At 29.1% G+C, this 17,357-nt stretch overlaps 2 protein-coding genes across 3 annotated transcripts in view; one reads left to right on the top strand and one right to left on the bottom strand.

Moving 5' to 3' along the window:
• Nucleotides 1-6,719, bottom strand: part of LOC111619444 (patched domain-containing protein 3-like) — a 31,653-nt gene extending 24,934 nt beyond the window's left edge. Inside the window, exon 1 of the mRNA XM_023361149.1 lies at nucleotides 6,710-6,719. Within this exon, the coding sequence (XP_023216917.1) occupies nucleotides 6,710-6,719 (10 nt within the window). The remainder of the gene's footprint in view (nucleotides 1-6,709) is intronic.
• A 9,310-nt stretch (nucleotides 6,720-16,029) lies between these two features.
• LOC111619435 (glutamate receptor ionotropic, delta-2-like) overlaps nucleotides 16,030-17,357 on the top strand; it is a 4,056-nt gene continuing 2,728 nt past the window's right edge. For both annotated transcript variants that reach the window (XM_023361139.1, XM_023361140.1), the window contains exon 1: nucleotides 16,030-16,147. In XM_023361139.1, the coding sequence (XP_023216907.1) occupies nucleotides 16,124-16,147 (24 nt within the window). In that variant the 5' untranslated portion in view covers nucleotides 16,030-16,123. The remainder of the gene's footprint in view (nucleotides 16,148-17,357) is intronic.

Genomic DNA, 17,357 nt, shown 5'->3' with positions numbered 1-17,357 from the left:
TAATTAATTTTTAGCATTCAGTTCATTTATATTTAACAGCTCACTTAGGTTACTTACCATTTCCTGAAATAATACGATGCAAACAAATTATTGTAAACAGAATCAGAAGAAATTTCATTTTAAAAACACATATATTAGTGTAAAAATTCGTTTTACACTAATATATAAACAGTAAAATAAATTTTAAAATAGCTGTTTAAATAAATAAATAAATAAATATGCATATATTTAAAATGAGGAACACAGTTTAACATCATAAGTTTAACTATTCGAAAATATACACTGCATAATTTTTCAGTTGAAAAAAGCCAATATTAAATTCAAAGAAATCCATTAGCTGCACAGTACAGTACATTTATTACAAAAGATATGAACTACATTACAAAACTATTTACATTAGTTTCTAAATGTAATCAATAACGTTGATTGAAAATAATGGATATATCAACAATAATGTTTAATAATAATCAATGAAAATAAATAAAGTTCTGATCCCTACATTTTGGAAAACTGGAACAATCCATAAAAGATTTAGTTTATAACATTTAACAATCGAGTCGTTGCATTCAATTAAACACATTTAAAGTTTTTAAACATATTTAAATATTAATAATATAAATTAATTAAATTCTCAATATTTAAGTATATTAAAAAAAAATACAAATCCAGCAATAAGTGCTTAACTTTCCCCGCAACATTTAAAATTGCGCGTGTGACACCATCTGCTACGATATTTTATTTAAAAATTTTTATATATTTTTAATTATTATTACACATGCAAGACATCTTTAGGTAATGTTATAGATGTGGCAGATATTTACGTATAAGGCTAAAGAAAAAAATTGTTAATTATAATAACACCAAAGGTTATGAATTCAAAAGGTGATCAGAAGAGCATATGAAATTTTCGTCCGCCGTTCCTCTGGGATGAAAGACGAAAACCTTCCTCTCTTGTATGCCAGTCCCCTTCGTGACTCTTGAGTTCTCCGAATTCATGACGAGCGCACATGTGTAGTTAATGGGGGAAAGAATCTTATGAGAAGCATTTTAAACTCTGCTTACATTAATATTTAGCAATTTTATCTGGAGATCGATTGTGTTACCGAGTTATAAATTATGAAAACGTCAGGATCTGACATCAAAATTTATTGACGTCTACCTATCGACATCACAGAGAGGTGGAAAAATTCTGTATGAGGAATTCGGTACACGGATGAAGGAGACTATTAAATGAGACTGGTGCGGAAGACCAAATACGAGCACTTTTAACATTTAACAAACGATTTATTTATTACAATCGCACTCAAAATTTCCACGATTCCGTTTACATAATACGTATCCATTTTACATCGAGAGAGATAGTTACATATAATCTTGGTACCTGGATATAAAACCAAATGTCTATGAACAAGCAGACTGATAGAGATGATCTTATGGGAGTCCACTGGTGAGCTTATGGGTTTATTCGTGGTCCTTTCAGAGAAAAAAACCCTTGCTGATTTCGGACTACACCTTTTACACAGTACTCCAATGAACAGAACGCTGAAAAATAGAAACAAGCGGAATGAGCGTCAAAAACGAATAAATTAGTTGAATCTCATGAAAGGACTTCTCGGTGATCAGTGGCGAATTTTACAGCTGGGCTACCGTCATCTGGGCCATAGAAACTTAAAAATTTTTGCACGTTTAGCAAGCATACAATTTGACGGATAAATAAATAAATATATATAAATATAAATATAGTTAAGACTAATGAGATATATAAGATATGAGTTATTTCCAACTTAGATAAAGGAAATGTTTTGAAACAACGTACTGTAGCATCGTTAATTATTGTGTCAGAAACTGTTAACAAAGCACATCAAAGAAAAGTAATTATTCGAAAAAAAAATACTTTCGAAGAACTTTTATACTTTTTTGTTTTAATTTATATTACATTTAATGTATAATGTAATGTATTTTTATTTTTATGTAAATGTTAACTTTGTTTTTACGTACATTTGTTAATTTTTGGGGTAGATATTAACTGTCTTTCGAAACTTTTCTATTTACTTGTAAGTATAAATAAATAAATAAAGTGTGTAACATGTGTAAATATGTTTGTTAATTATAAAATCGTTCTTTTAACTCGTTTAACTCATTTCTTAAAAAAAATATTATTTAAATTTACCGGATAGTAGATGAATAGAAAAGAATGGCGATTTTAATAAATAAAACAATAAAAAAAAGTTTGTATTTTGTCTATTATTCTATTATTCACCTCTTATTTTGACGGTATCCCAATTTTACTCCACCTCCTTTTCGTAGTTTAAACTGATTTCTTGTTCTGGATGTAAACTTCATTCCTTACTTATTGCAAATAACCCAACTCTGTGTTGTTGCAGATGCAAATTCCCGATTTCTCGTTAAATCACCGAATCGTAATGAGCAGATTGATGCAAATATGACAATTGGCTATGGTGTTTCTCGACTTTTTCTCCCTCTGAGGGGATTTTAATCGAGCGAGGAAAATGTTTTTTTTTTTTTTTTCGGATAACTGCTATGCTAAGGTCTATAAGTTACAACCGTGTAACCTTCGAATTGCATTCGCTCAGTGGAAAAATGCTTACACAGCTTACTGCAATCTCACATATCATACTTTGTAGATAATGCAATATTATACAAGGTTATAAACCAATGTTATATAAAATATTGTGCGTTTTCGAGATAAACTGCCTTAAAAACTTAATAGACTAAAAAGTGGTTATAAATACTAACTTCACTTTTGAACTGCGGTAGTAAGAAGGAAAAAACAGCAAAAGTTTTAACAATTTAAACTATTTTAGAACCTATTTTTTCTCACTTTTCTATTAACCGTTTGAATATTTTAAAGATGTTTTTTTAATCTTAAGCTTCTTAAATTCTTTTAAATCCTTTTATCATTTATTAAAATTTTATGGTCCTTTCTAAATATTTCATGTGAACCTTTTTAGACCCTTTTCTTATTTTTACACGGTTTAAGTTTTATATTTGACTCTATTTATATTTATCCCCTTTATTCCCACTCCCACCCTTTGCGTTTTACACTCAATTTTATCATTTTAATGACGACTATTTTCACTTAATCACTACTAATTTGAGGCGGAAAAAATATATATTAAATTAAATAAATGATAAAAAAAAAATTGCTCGGCATTGTGACGATGTTACAATAAATAATTGCTCGGTTCTTTTAATTTAACACCCAGCGCTAACTTAACACTACTGTATTATGTACAGTACCTAGAGCATCACGTGTTCTGCTGGAGAGACGAGGTGACACCAAATCACGTGATAGCTGCAGTTAATTATCGCGATTATACGTTCCTACCTCAGAGCGCATGTCCTCAGAGACCGGAAAGAGATACTGTATCTTGCCAGCTTCCGCTCGGTAATATTAACAACGTGCAAGTCAAGATAAACGACGTATTACAAACCTGTTAAAGCAAATAATCTTAACATCAATACAAATAATTGCAGTTATTTATTATTAAAAAGTAAACAATCTGATATCGATCGCTTCTTATCTTAGAATGGATTACTTAATTAACCCATTTGAGAATTTTTATAGACGATAAACTCCGCTGGTCCTACCAATTTGAATAACAATAGACGGATTCATCGGAATTACAAGGATCTTGATTTCCCGTATTAATAAAAAACAATTGATAAAACGATTATGTAATATTTGTATTGAACCAAAAGTTGTATAAGGAATCACAGCTTTAGGGAACAGCACCGGCTACTTAGTACACCGACAAGTTATTAATCACTTCCTCCAAGCTATATGAAACTAAAATACTCACGAGTTACAACTCTGTAATTGTTTATTTTCTTTCAGAACATATTTATTACGTAATACATATTTTTTTAAAAATTGTTTCTGCACTGCTAGGCAACAAGAAAACGAACATTAATAGTCACGCCATTAAACCAAGTATAACAGATTTTTTAAACTATTTTCTTAACTTTTCTAGTTAAATTTTATATTCAGTATATGAATTCTATAAATTTCTAGAGTATAGTTATCAGGAAATATATTTTGAGCTTATCGAAATATTTACTGCGAATGGAAATAAATTAAACGACACAAAATGCAAAAACACCCTTCGAGTTCGCGACGTTATTCTTCCTAGTATATATAACATGAACGAAGGTTAGCTACCGGGAGTCGGCTGATCGAGTACTCCGCGGCCAATCGTAAATCCTCCTGGAGCCTAACATCATTTGAAGTCGATGACGTTGTGAGCGTTTACTGGCTATTGGCTTACAAATACAAATCTAAACAAATACAAACTTCGAGTCATAGTTGGTGACGACCTTCGTCTCGTCTCATTGGCCGCGGATGATGTTGTCTTACCATCAACCACCACCTTGGTGGGGAGGGGTAAATACATCTGTATTCCAGGAGGTTACGCGATCAGTCCACTCTTTTTTTGTTTAATAATTTTGTTTAAAAACATGCAGCTTTAATAAATTGTTTAACTGCACTTAATTTTATTTGGCTGCAATCTGAAAACATCAGCTAAATAAAGACAGTGGACCTATAAATTTCCACTGTCGTCCGTCTGTCTTTCTGTCTTTCCTTAATCTCGAGAATGAAGTAAGATAGAATGAAAACGAAACCAGATGTAGACACATCAGGGGCAGGAGCCTCCGATTAACTATATAAGAATTTCCGATGCAAACCGGAAGTCATGTTATTTCACTTCAAAAATGTTCTCCCAAAAAGTGTTAGATAGATGACAGGCACAGGCTATTGTTAAAGGAAAATTATGGTGTACAGTACAATACAGGGGCAAATCATTACTAATTTGAGACGGAATAAATTTACAATGGATGATCGGTTAACGAACAGTTCGGACTGCGAACAAATCGGACAACGAACACTTTCGCGAAATATTTTTATGTTCGGACAACAAACATATGTTTAGATAATGAACACCTCATAGAACAAACACAAGAAGAAGCGACGTAAAATAATGAATGCCAATTAGTCTTCCCTTGCTTCCAGGTGGCTCAAACGGGTCTACGGTAAGCACAATCTTAGCTAAGAAAGATATAATCAAGAAGACTCAAGGAGCTAAAGGAGTAAGGAAAACCACATCTGAGAAACATGGAAGATCCATGAAAAAATGGAGAAATTGCTTTTAATTTGGATAAAGAAAAGAGAAATGAAAAGAGATGTAACTAGTATTACTATCATTCAAGAGAAAGCTAGAAAAATTTTTGGAGAACTGAAAAAACAAACTTCACATTCGCCACATGAGGAGATCGAATTCAAAGTGTTTTGAAGCATGCCAGTTCTCCTCAACGATAACATTAAAAACGTTTTGGAGAGAAAAATATGATATTCTTGAAGCTAACAGGCTTGGAGATCTCTACAACGACAATGCTATTAATTACTTCCGAAAAATCCCGAAGAGAGAAAAGCAATCGACATTGGACAGATTCTTTAACGTCCCATGAACGGAAAAAAAACATTACATAAAAATTCAAATCTATGTATATATATATTATTATTACAAGTAAATAAACGTAGTAAGGACGGGGCGATTACCACGTCTACTAGCGGATCAACCAAACTTTAGGTATTTACGTCTACGCGCAATATCATGTAAACTCTCTCTCTCGCTCACCTACAGTGTATAGGTTAGTTAGTACGTAGTATATATTATGTAATTTTTTCCTTTTCAAATAAATGGTTATTAGTTGTTAAATTGATATCCGAGTGATTCATTTTCGACTCGCAGTCTCTCAGATCTCCTCTATCCCGAATCCGACTGCCTACGTATGCAACCGTTCGCGTAACAAATTCGAACGAAAATAAATAGCCATCGCGACTTCTGTGTCTGGCTGACGGGACAAAATAGTGCCATTCTGACGTGGACATCGTCAACGCGGTGTCGACCCTTCACTCAAGTGGTGCGGAAGCATAGGGGTCACATTGCGTATTGTTACACATCTATATCTGTTACACATCTTTATCTATATGCATATTAAAAGCAAAATGTTCACCTCCGAAACAGAAACTAACACTTTACAAAGAAGTGCTCTGCCTGAATGAAATATAACCAAATCAATCAAAATAAACAAGTACCGTACATGCGGAACGTCGGTCAAGACGAGCGATAGCGATCCTTGACGCGAAGCTTGGAGAATAAGCAGTTAGTTTGGGGTAAAAACTGTTTTTGGTCAGTAGAAGTTAATGCATTAATTTTTGTTATAGGCACTGATCGCCGTGCCTATAATATAACTTGCTTGCAAGCAAGATGACGACCAGAACTGCCACCGTTAGGTTTCATATTTGGAGACGAATATCTCGCAAACGGTCGGGTATCGGACTTTTCTTTATTTTTACAGATAAATATCGTTAGAATGTCTGATCACCGTGCTATACTGACTGATAAATACTGGATAAACTTAGCGGGGCACACAGCGTAACTCCCTACAGCGTCTGGAAGTTAGGCTTTAGGCTGATATCTCGCGAAGGGTCACGTTTAGAGGTATGGTTTCTTTGACTTTTTTGCTCCTATGGACATGCTTTACAGCTGTGTTAAAGTCCCAACAGCTCCATTCACATCTGCAATCTTACCTTTAAATCATATTGATCTATTACATTATTTTCGCTAATAAAAATATGTCAAAACGAATTATGATTCATTAAAATATAACATGCATGTTAATTTACCTGTTTGCATTATGTCGTTTAACCTATATCACGTTTTACCTTATTAATACAACTTTAGACATTACTACATGATTAATTTAATACATTACTTTAAAATTCTTCATTTTAAACATCTTGATATAATTTCATTTCAATCTTCACGTATATTCGTGAAGTTTTCTTTTTATTAATATAATATTATTTTCGGTCATGATATATTTTATACTATTTTTTACAATTTCATAATCTTTACTGTTGCAATTTTGAACCACTGATGACGAGATGAAATTATTCTTAATGGCATTTCTACGTTCTGTAATTCTTGTGTTCAATTTTCTTTCACTTTCGCCAACGTATCTCTTCTATCTCGACAACTACAGTCAAAAGAACATACGTTCAGTAGCGCGTTATAGTTTAAGGAGCCCTGGCAAATCTCAAGTAGAGGGTCCATGTACAGTGTTTACTTCAGATATTTTTCTTGGAGAATGTTTTGGGGTAATCCACCAATTCTCCAAATAGTCCTCCTTGAATCACTTTGTACAGTACATCAATATAGAATATTTTTTTTTTTTTGGCAAATTGTAGAAATTCTTAAAAAAATGGTAGCATTGATGTAATTTAAATAGGTATTTGTTAAATTCATAATACAGATGTCATACCCGTTTGGTGATATTTCCTTTAAGGTTTGCGCTGCGCCAGTGCATTTTGCGTCTGCTCTACTTGGCGATCTAAGGTCTCCAGATATGGCCCTTAATTTAAATTTCGATATTACTACTACAATAGTGAGTTTATAAAAGATTGTTGGTGGGGGATCCCAGACAATTGCTCTTTTTTTCCCATAGGATAACGCGTCACTGCATACATTATCGTTTTCTAAATCATTGTTTTTTTTTATTTTTAGGTTATCTATTAATCAATTTTCCTATTGTTTTTGTGTGATCTGGTACAAGAATAATAATTAAATTTCTAGCTTGTTTTCAATTTTTCAAATAAACCACGAATGTATTTTATTTTAAGATGATTTATTTTAGTATCTTTCTATTGTGTACTGTTTATTTGATTTTCTTTTTTATTTTAACCGTTTTTAACCATTTTAACAATAATGGTCTCGGATAATGGACTCTAACGGTTATTTTAGGAATTGTATTGCCGACAAATGTACTACCCGAAGCACTTCAAATTCGCATCATTTATATTCTTTCATGTTTATTAACTGTATTATTAAGGCGCGTCATCAGAAAATTTTCAGGGGTGGGCCTAGTGGAATAAGAAACAACACGTTATGTACAGTACATCGTATAATAATGTTTCGTGTTTTCAAGGAAACATCAATTGCGTAGAACACATCTAATGGCATCTTCCTTGAATGCAATGTTGCGAATATATTTACAACTTCGTCAATGTCGACATGAAAATAATAATGATAATGAATTAGGGCGAATCCAGTAAGGCGATGTTCAATCATTGTAGCTCTGATGTACAGTAGTTGCTCATTCTTATCAACATGCTGACTGATCTTTCGCATACACAAGATGTTAATTGTGAAAGAAAGTTTTAGTAATACAAAAATGTTCGGAAACAAATCTGGATGGCGTGTTTATTTTTAACGATTCGGCAAATGATTCGGCAAATGCATTGCGATGACCTGTTAGTACCGAGTTTTTCGAAGGCGAGTTATTTCGGTAGATAAATTGGCAGACAAGGAGTTGCCTGCCAGTCCTTGTCTACCAGTTTATCTACCGAAATAGCTCGCCTTCGAAAAACTCGGGACTATCAGGTCATCACAATGCATGTATTGTGATGTATTCAAGAGTATTAATAAATAATTTATCTTACAAATTATACAATACTGTAAAATATATATGTATGTATTGGGAACACTCTAACTAAGGCATTGCTAGGTGACCATTCATCGCGTTATTAATGAACATTTTATACAATAAAAAATTCAACCTTAATAATATCGTGTTTTTATATTAAACAAGTATAAACATCAATCAAAACCCAGCTTTCTCATGAATTAAAATCTTACACAATACAAATTATAACCTTACACGGGGATCCAAGCAGTCTACAGACCGTTAGACCTCCCCACTGATGCACGTCTTAAGTTTAGTTACAGATGAAATATATTATTATTAGAGAGTTGTTATTCATGATGATGTTAATTAAGGAACACATCACGTTTTAATTCCTCTTATTCATTTTTTAGACCAATCATTGTGAACAAATGAAAACGTTTACTAGATATTTAACTTTAGTTGATTAATATTTTTGAATCTATTATGTAGATTTGATAATTTTATCATTTCCATAGTTTTTTATGTATTGCGTGTTCATAAACAATTTATATCATATCTTAACATAATGCATTAAGTTTTGAAACCATTTCATAGTGTAAATAGAATAAAACAATTATCGTGAATTAGGATTGGATTATATGAATTGATGCTATTAGGCAGTGCAACACATGGACAATCTGCCAAAATAAAGATGGGGGTCTTTTATGGAAAGTGGCATTTATTTTGGTATTAGACACAGAGAACACTAGGAAAACTCCACGTGGTCAGCTCATTGGCAATGCACGAACTGACGACTAACTATAACTAGGCTGAAAATATAATACTAACTTCGACAAAGTGATTCTTAAACTTTTCTATTTGGGAATCAGTTAGTTTTCTTTATGTCTATCTCGAATATATAAATGCATTACAGTTATTCAATAATTTCAATTAAAACCAACACTTTGCAAAGTTAATGATTGTTTTGTTTATAAATAATTTGATTTGAACAATAATAATAAAGTTTTAAAAATATTTGAAAAAATTAATTTTTTCATTATTTCATATCCAAATTTTAAAGTTTACTTCGGAGCGGCATTTCTGTTCTTCCACGAACCAGTACCGACGTATGGACCACACTTTTGGAAATGCTTATTTAAATAAGAGAATTTACCGTATTTTCTGACAAACTAAAAATCATTCTCAATGTAAATTTTACAGTTTAAAGAGGGATAATAATTTAATATCTAATTTGAACATTTTAAACATTAAAATGTGCAATAAATGATTAGGAATTTTCCTAAGATGAGTCGTATTATTTGAATAATGAAAGAATTTAGTTACATATTTTGCATTCCAACCTCTGTAAAATTACAATGAAACGAATGTCTAGATTTTTAGAAATAAAAACATATCGATTTTTCTATAATATATGAAACCAAAGCAAAAATTCCGAAAGAATAATACAGAAAAATCTAATAATTACTCTGCAATGGTGTGTGAATGGTGTTGAACAAAAATAAAAAAAACAATAATAAGTTTCTCTGTTAATCAATAAAATTTTAAGTTTATATTATATTAGTTAAGGTTATTGTGAAAAAAAAAAATTATTTGCAGAAAGAACATAATTTAAAATGGCATATCAAAATACATATCAATTTTAATAAATATAAAATGAAATGTTACTAAATTGCACTGAATTGTAAAATATCAAAAATATTATTGTTTTTAAAAGTTTAAGATTAATTCATATTATATATTATATTATATATTATATAAGATTATATTATATTAATTATATTATATTATATAAATAGTGATGGAAAAAAGTAGAGGTAGAGAAAACATAACATGATAACAAAAGGTAAATTAAATAGTTAAGTCTTTCATGATGTTTATTAGGTACATTAAAATACATTTTAATATATTATCCAAAATTCGGATAATTACGATATTGTTTGATCTCGAAAGTATCGAATATTGTGTAATTATAATTATATATAGGTCTACAATTAATTATTATTATTAACTGTAAGTCTATTACATTTTAATGTACTTTAATTGAATTATTATACTAATTTGAGACTTTTATATATGTTAATTTTTATTATTTCTAAGTAGGAAATATTTTTTTTAATAATAAAAGAAGCGTTGTATTGATTCGTTTTAAAACTCTGCATTCCTTTGTCATCAGCTTAGTTAATATTCAGCTTTGTAGTACACGAACACAATATAATTCTTTCATGAAATATATTGAATTTTTTAAATAAACAATATATATATATGTAAAGAATACTTAATAATATATAAAAATATTAATATTTTGCGCTAATTTTAAAATATTTATTACTAAATTTTTCATAAAAGTTATACTGTATAAACCAGTCGCAAGCACTACATTATTCAGTTTACCAAATACTGAAAATAATATTGACAAATGCATAATAAAAGTTTTCAGAATCTTTTCTTCAGATTGTCCTGTTTTCGGGTAATCCATGAACAAACAATAAATTCTATTATTTATTTATATAATAACAATCACAATAGACATTAAACATTTCTAATAAAGATCACCTTTATATCTCCAAAGAAATGTGGAATTTACAATTGAGGACACAGTAAAATTAGTTTTTACTCTTTTATATATCCTTTGTAAATATTTTCATTTAAACTACTTTTAGTTGAGTTCGTGCCTTTTATTTATATTAATTCTAAAGAATTTTTTTATAAAAATTTTATTACTTACAGACTTATAAAATTTAATAAAATCATAAATTTTTAAATAATTCATTATTGTAAAGTGTAAAAACAACACACAAGTTATAAGATAAATAATTTTATTTTTTTAAATGTGGCTATAATTAATTAATGTATAATTTTAATTTTTAAGATTAGATTAATTACAATAAATATTAAAAGAAAGATAATTTTCGATATATAAATCTACATGTATTATACATTTAAACACATACAGGTAGGCCTCCTACAACGCGGTACCTTTAGAACGCGTTTTCGCTCCAACGCGGTTGGAAAAATGCAGAAATTTTCTTATAACGCGGTACTTTTACAACGCGGTTTACGGTATTTAGAAATGAATTATCTTTCACATAACAGAAAAATCGCAACGGATCACGTAATACGCGCCACAGTTCGGTGTACAGAGCTAAATGTCTTCGAAAACAGCTATTTGTCACGTTGACGTGTTATTCCCATGAAAGTTTTAGGGGAAGACCGGTTTCTAGACAGATGTGCATCAGTTACCATAAACACTCAAATATATCACTGAATTTTCGATAATTTATACTCTTTCAATAGGTGGGGACCGCAAAAGTGGTCCAAAATACAGTATAAACTTCTATTGGGTGTGTATATTTTTAACAACATAGTGAAGGGAAGTTATTTTTTTCGATTTTTACTGTCCATAAAACTGCTTGAAAAAATTTTAGCCATAACAATGTCGAATGAAAAGAAAGGACCGTCGTTAAAAAGGAAATTTATATCTCTTCAAACAAAGATAGAAATTTTGGATAGAATTAAAAATCAAGCTGATATTGGTAGGCATTTTAATTTAAATGAGTCAACTATTCTGTCGATTAAGCAATAGGAAGAAAAGATTAGGAATTTGGTCGCATCCGGATCATCTATTCTTGCGAAAAATGTTGCTCGTCCGAGAACACTTATAATGAAAAAAAAAAAAAAAAATGGAACAAGCGCTAATATTATGGGTAGAAAATACGAACAAGAAACGGTTGCCTTTAAATAAAAGTGCACTTAAACACAAAGCATTAAAAATATTTGATTATTTAAAACAAATGGGACAGTCGTCGGATGATGAAACCAGTGTTAAATTCGTGGCTAGCAATGGCTGGTTTGAAAAATTAAAAAAAAAAAAAAAACGCCTTTCAAACGCCAAGTTTTTCTCTTTTTAGAACCGAATCCCAGTTTTTGTATTAAGTTGGTGTCTCCTATAATGCGATTTCCCACAACGCGGTATTTTGAAGGAACGTATCTATCGCGTTGTAGGAGGCCTACCTGTACTTAACTATTCAATAAAATTTTTGTAAACTTCATTTACAGCAAGATTATTTAAGATAAAATAAATAAAACGAATTGTATCAAAATAATTCGATAGGAATTAACTTCTAAACACGTGTTTAAACTCTTTCTTTTATTGAAAAGGTATTGAAAAAGTTGAATTAATTGTCTTCTAAAAAAAAAAGACTGTAACCTAATAAAAGCTCAACAACTGCTTAAAAATTATTGTCACGACAGGTAATTGTTATTGGTGAATCACATGACGAATGCCATACAATAGAATGCACACTACCCAGTCACTTTCAAGCCATTGTTAGAAAAGATTACTTTCTAATTCGCAAGTAATGACAGAACAATTTAGATTTAAAATGAATATATTACACAGTTATATCTTATTTAAATTAATTATGCTGTCTAGCTGCAATTCAGATTACGGTAAGATTTTATTATTTTCAGTAATGATTATCTAGAGTTATTATATTTTAAGAAATGTGTGTGATTTTTAAATTGATGAAAATTTTCTAGATAAATCCTAATTTTTTTTTAAAGGGAATTTAATAAAGTTACTTTATATAAATTATAGGTATTTTTAAAGATTTGTTTAAATACGATATTTGTTATTAATGGCTAAAGTTATAGATCATTTGGAAAGTTTAAAACAATAGATTTAAGAATATTTTATTATTAATCCTTGCGAAAAGTTCATATTTATGAATAGAAATTTTGTTTAAATAAATAAACAGAAATGAATATAAATAATTCTGGAATATTATTTTACTATAGTCCATTGTCCTTTGTTATTCTATTGGTGTTCAATGTTTGCCTTTCACAATGTCAGTTTGCGTTATAATAAAGTATAATTAATCTCCACTAAAACAAGCCCTAGAAGTATTTTTACTTCAGTAAATTTTATTAAAAATAATGAATAATGATCAACAGCTTACGCGAATGAATTACATTATTAATGAAAATGAAAGAATAGATAAGAAAGACAGTAGATAATATAAGGTAAAGTAAAAACACTCGGTTTTATGTTTTAACAGAAAAAAAAAACAACACTAATGAATTGTATTAATGAACTCGGAATGTACCGTACATATTTGTTTGATAAAGAAATCGCTGTGTCAACTTTTAAATTAAAGAATTACGGTTTGATAAATTCTTTATAACAGTGGTTCTCAACCGGGGGTACATGTACCCCTAGGGGTACGAGCGTAAATCGAAGGGGTACATCTAACTTTCGTTATAAAATGGCGTATGTTAATCAATTTTCTGTAAATTATTAACACAAGAAACAAGAATCGACAAAAACTTGCTTTAAAATATCCCACTATGAACACCGATGTCCCTTTTAATTAATAGTCCAAACAACTTGTTTATCCACTTGATTGCCTGCCTATTTGTACCGTTAGTGCCGAGTGAACCTGTAGTCTAGTAAAATTACGGTTTAACCGAGCATTAATTTTAGAATAGAAAATTTTTTTTTTCTATTCTATAATTATTGCTCGATAACATTGGGTCTTTTCATGTTTTTACTGGACTACTGGTATTAGGAATAACGAGGTCTGGATCGTACCCCACCATGCAATGTGTGTTACTGCATGCGCGCATTACTTGATATTTAGCAAATTTAGACATTAAGTTTGTTACAAAAATTGAAAGATTTCATGTATTGTTCCACACGTTATAAATTCGCAGCCATTACTTTCAAGGCCAGTACACAATTATAATCTCTATTTAACAATGCGGGAACCAAATTTTGAAAAAATTGCTGAAGATTTATGGCAACAAATATCCCATTAAATTTTGTTAGAAATTATTGTAGAATAATTTAAATTTTCTTTATNTATATATTACATTCTTTTAGAAAATCAAAATAAAATATTTTTAGAATTGATTTTTTATGCTTTCATCTCAGAACAAGCTCTTTTAATGAAATGAAAACATAAGAAACCATTACTTATGGATTTCTCTTTTTTTGAACCTTGTTAATTGAAGTAATATAATTTAATATATTTCTGCTAATAATAACCATGCTTATGATTGCTCATAATGTCGTTTATATCTACGAAATTCAGCTTCTATCATTCAGCATTACAAATATTACACTTAAGAGAAGTAATAATCATTACTACATTCTAAAATAAAAGTCGGCATCACTTAAAGATTTCTCATTGTCTTTTATTTATAGATATGCCTATTGATGTTTGGAGAGTTGCTGGCTTAAAGGTAAGAGTGATTATTATATTATAAAACTATACTATATTACAAAATTAAAATGTTATTATTGAAATTATTATATTATAAAACTAGAAAAATGTTAGATTTTACTAGAATTCTATGACTTTTTCGAATAGTAAACCCATTAAAATTGTAACTTGTATGCTCAAAAAAACTTTATAAACGTGGCCATTAGGAATGTTCGACGACCATGTAATTTTCTCGTATTGATTTATCTCATGAAATAAAAGTAATTGAATCCAACTTCATTAAAAAAAGAATCGATCAGAATAAAAACTCTAGTCCAAATTCAATTTGTTGACTGCAATTTTGTCATTCCATTTTTAATTTTCCAATTATTTATAATAAAATTTCCTCCCGAAAAATGAAACTGTATCTAATAGATTTTACTAGAATTTCTTTTATCTTTATTTTAAATATTATAAAGAATGAAATAGTAATCTTAATAATACTTATTATATGTGACAGTAAGAAAATTATATTATTTTTAACGATAATAGATGATAATATTAGATATTAATTTAAAATTACATGTACTCAAAGCTCTAACTATATGATATATATAATTTATAATAAATTAAATTGCATAGTTTATAAATGAATTACTGAAAATATAAATTTTACTTAAATTTCATTATAATTATACATAATTTTATATTTTATTTATATATTACGTCCATTCTGCAGAGTTTAAAAAACAATGAAGACGAATACAAGAAAACTAAAAGAAAATAAACTAGTAAAAGTTTACATTCTAGAATCATTGATATTGTTTGCGTAAAGTATATTAAAAATATACAATAATTAAATCTTACAATAACAGAATACAGAAAAGGGTAAAATGAATATAAATTAAGTTATTCTACATGCACAATAGGTTCTTGTTTAATTATCTAATTATGTGAAAAATCATGGTTCATGCTCCTTTCCTCACGTTTAGTTTATAGAAGGAACTAACAAAGACCGAAATTTAGACAAGACACAAATTAAACTTGAGAATGAAAAGNGCTGGCTTAAAGGTAAGAGTGATTATTATATTATAAAACTATACTATATTACAAAATTAAAATGTTATTATTCATATTTTTATCTTAGATTAGTAGTTACATGCAAATGGATAAAAACCAGAAAGAGATAATCGGGGGTATGCAATACAAAACATTTAAAATACTGCAAAATAAATTGAATTTCAGGTAAACATATTTACAGAGAAATTGCCAAAAAACAAATTTATTTAAAAGAATAATTTATATTCTATTATTTTAAATAATTTCTCATAAATTAGTAACTGTTATGTTTGTAATTTTTCAGCTATAGAATAGTGAAACCAGTAACAAATATTTTTGGAAGAAAAGAAAGAAATGGAACTTGGGTTGGAATGGTTGGACAACTTATAAACAAGGTATGAATTAAAAAGAATATTTTTGTAATATATAATAGTTCTATTTATGTGATTCATAAAAATCTATAGAAAGAAATGTTCAATCAGAGAAGAAATGTTTAAGTATTTACATCATAAATTCCAAATAGCACTTGAAAATTCCAGTTTCACAAACATCTAATTTTGCTGAGTTTAAATTCCTTTTATTTTTACAAACGTTTTCAATCTATTTACTATAGGCCATAGTCAGGTTTAATATTATAAATGTTCCAAAATGGAACGTAACGTTTTCGAATATTTTACATTTAACCAAATTTGAAGAAAAACTTTAGTATTTACTCTGTTTTTTTTTTTAAATAGCTTTTGTGTTCCGGATATTAACTCGTGATATCGGTAATATACAGAATATTAGAAATAATAAAAATACATTTCAACTGAAATGAATTTAAAACGCTACTAACACATCCATGACATTAAATTTTCTTACACGGACTATATAATTCAATATTAATACCAAATAGTTTTTAGTATATAATGAGTTATTTAATCGTAACTTATTTATAAGCTTATGTTATTAATTAATAGCGAGGATGCGGCCGAAGTTTTCATCCGTAAAACGTGAACGTCGAACGTCGAGCACCGCTTACAAGATAGCGGCGCTCGACGTTCGACGTTTACGTTTGAGATCAAAACGTAAACGTCTATTGTTTTTTTTTTAATAAGTATAATAAAAATAACATACACTATTCACTCACTTATTATTATTTAGTAAATCTTAATACGGGTTTAATGACTTTCATACACGCAAAGACTTTGATACTTATTTAGACATATGTTCGTGATGTATCAAACTATAAAATTTTCTTTTTATATGGGATGTTTTATTTACATATATGAAAAATGAGTAAGTATGATCAATTATTTAGTGGAAAATGTATTATGACTCTACATAAAGAACACGTTTTCATTTGCTGAGAAAAAAAATCAATGAAAAGTAACAATAATAGAATAAAGACTTTTAATTGTATATTAATCCATTATTAGAAGAGTTAGATTTATAGATGATGAAGTTAATTATATGCAAAAACTACTGTATTTAATTTTTTAATTAATAAAGAAGGAAAAAAATAACAATTTTTTTTTTCATATACTTATGGGAGAATAAAAATTATTTAAACAATACAAACAGTATACCCTACCCTCAAATTTAAGTTTTTTTTTTCCACTTTAT

Source organism: Centruroides sculpturatus, unplaced genomic scaffold, assembly GCF_000671375.1.
Source record: "Centruroides sculpturatus isolate CEXI.00-Female unplaced genomic scaffold, Cexi_2.0 scaffold107, whole genome shotgun sequence".
Classification (NCBI taxonomy): Eukaryota; Metazoa; Arthropoda; class Arachnida; order Scorpiones; family Buthidae; genus Centruroides; species Centruroides sculpturatus.
The sequence above is the reverse complement of the archived record's forward strand: the minus strand, read 5'-3'. Positions and strand labels throughout refer to the sequence as shown.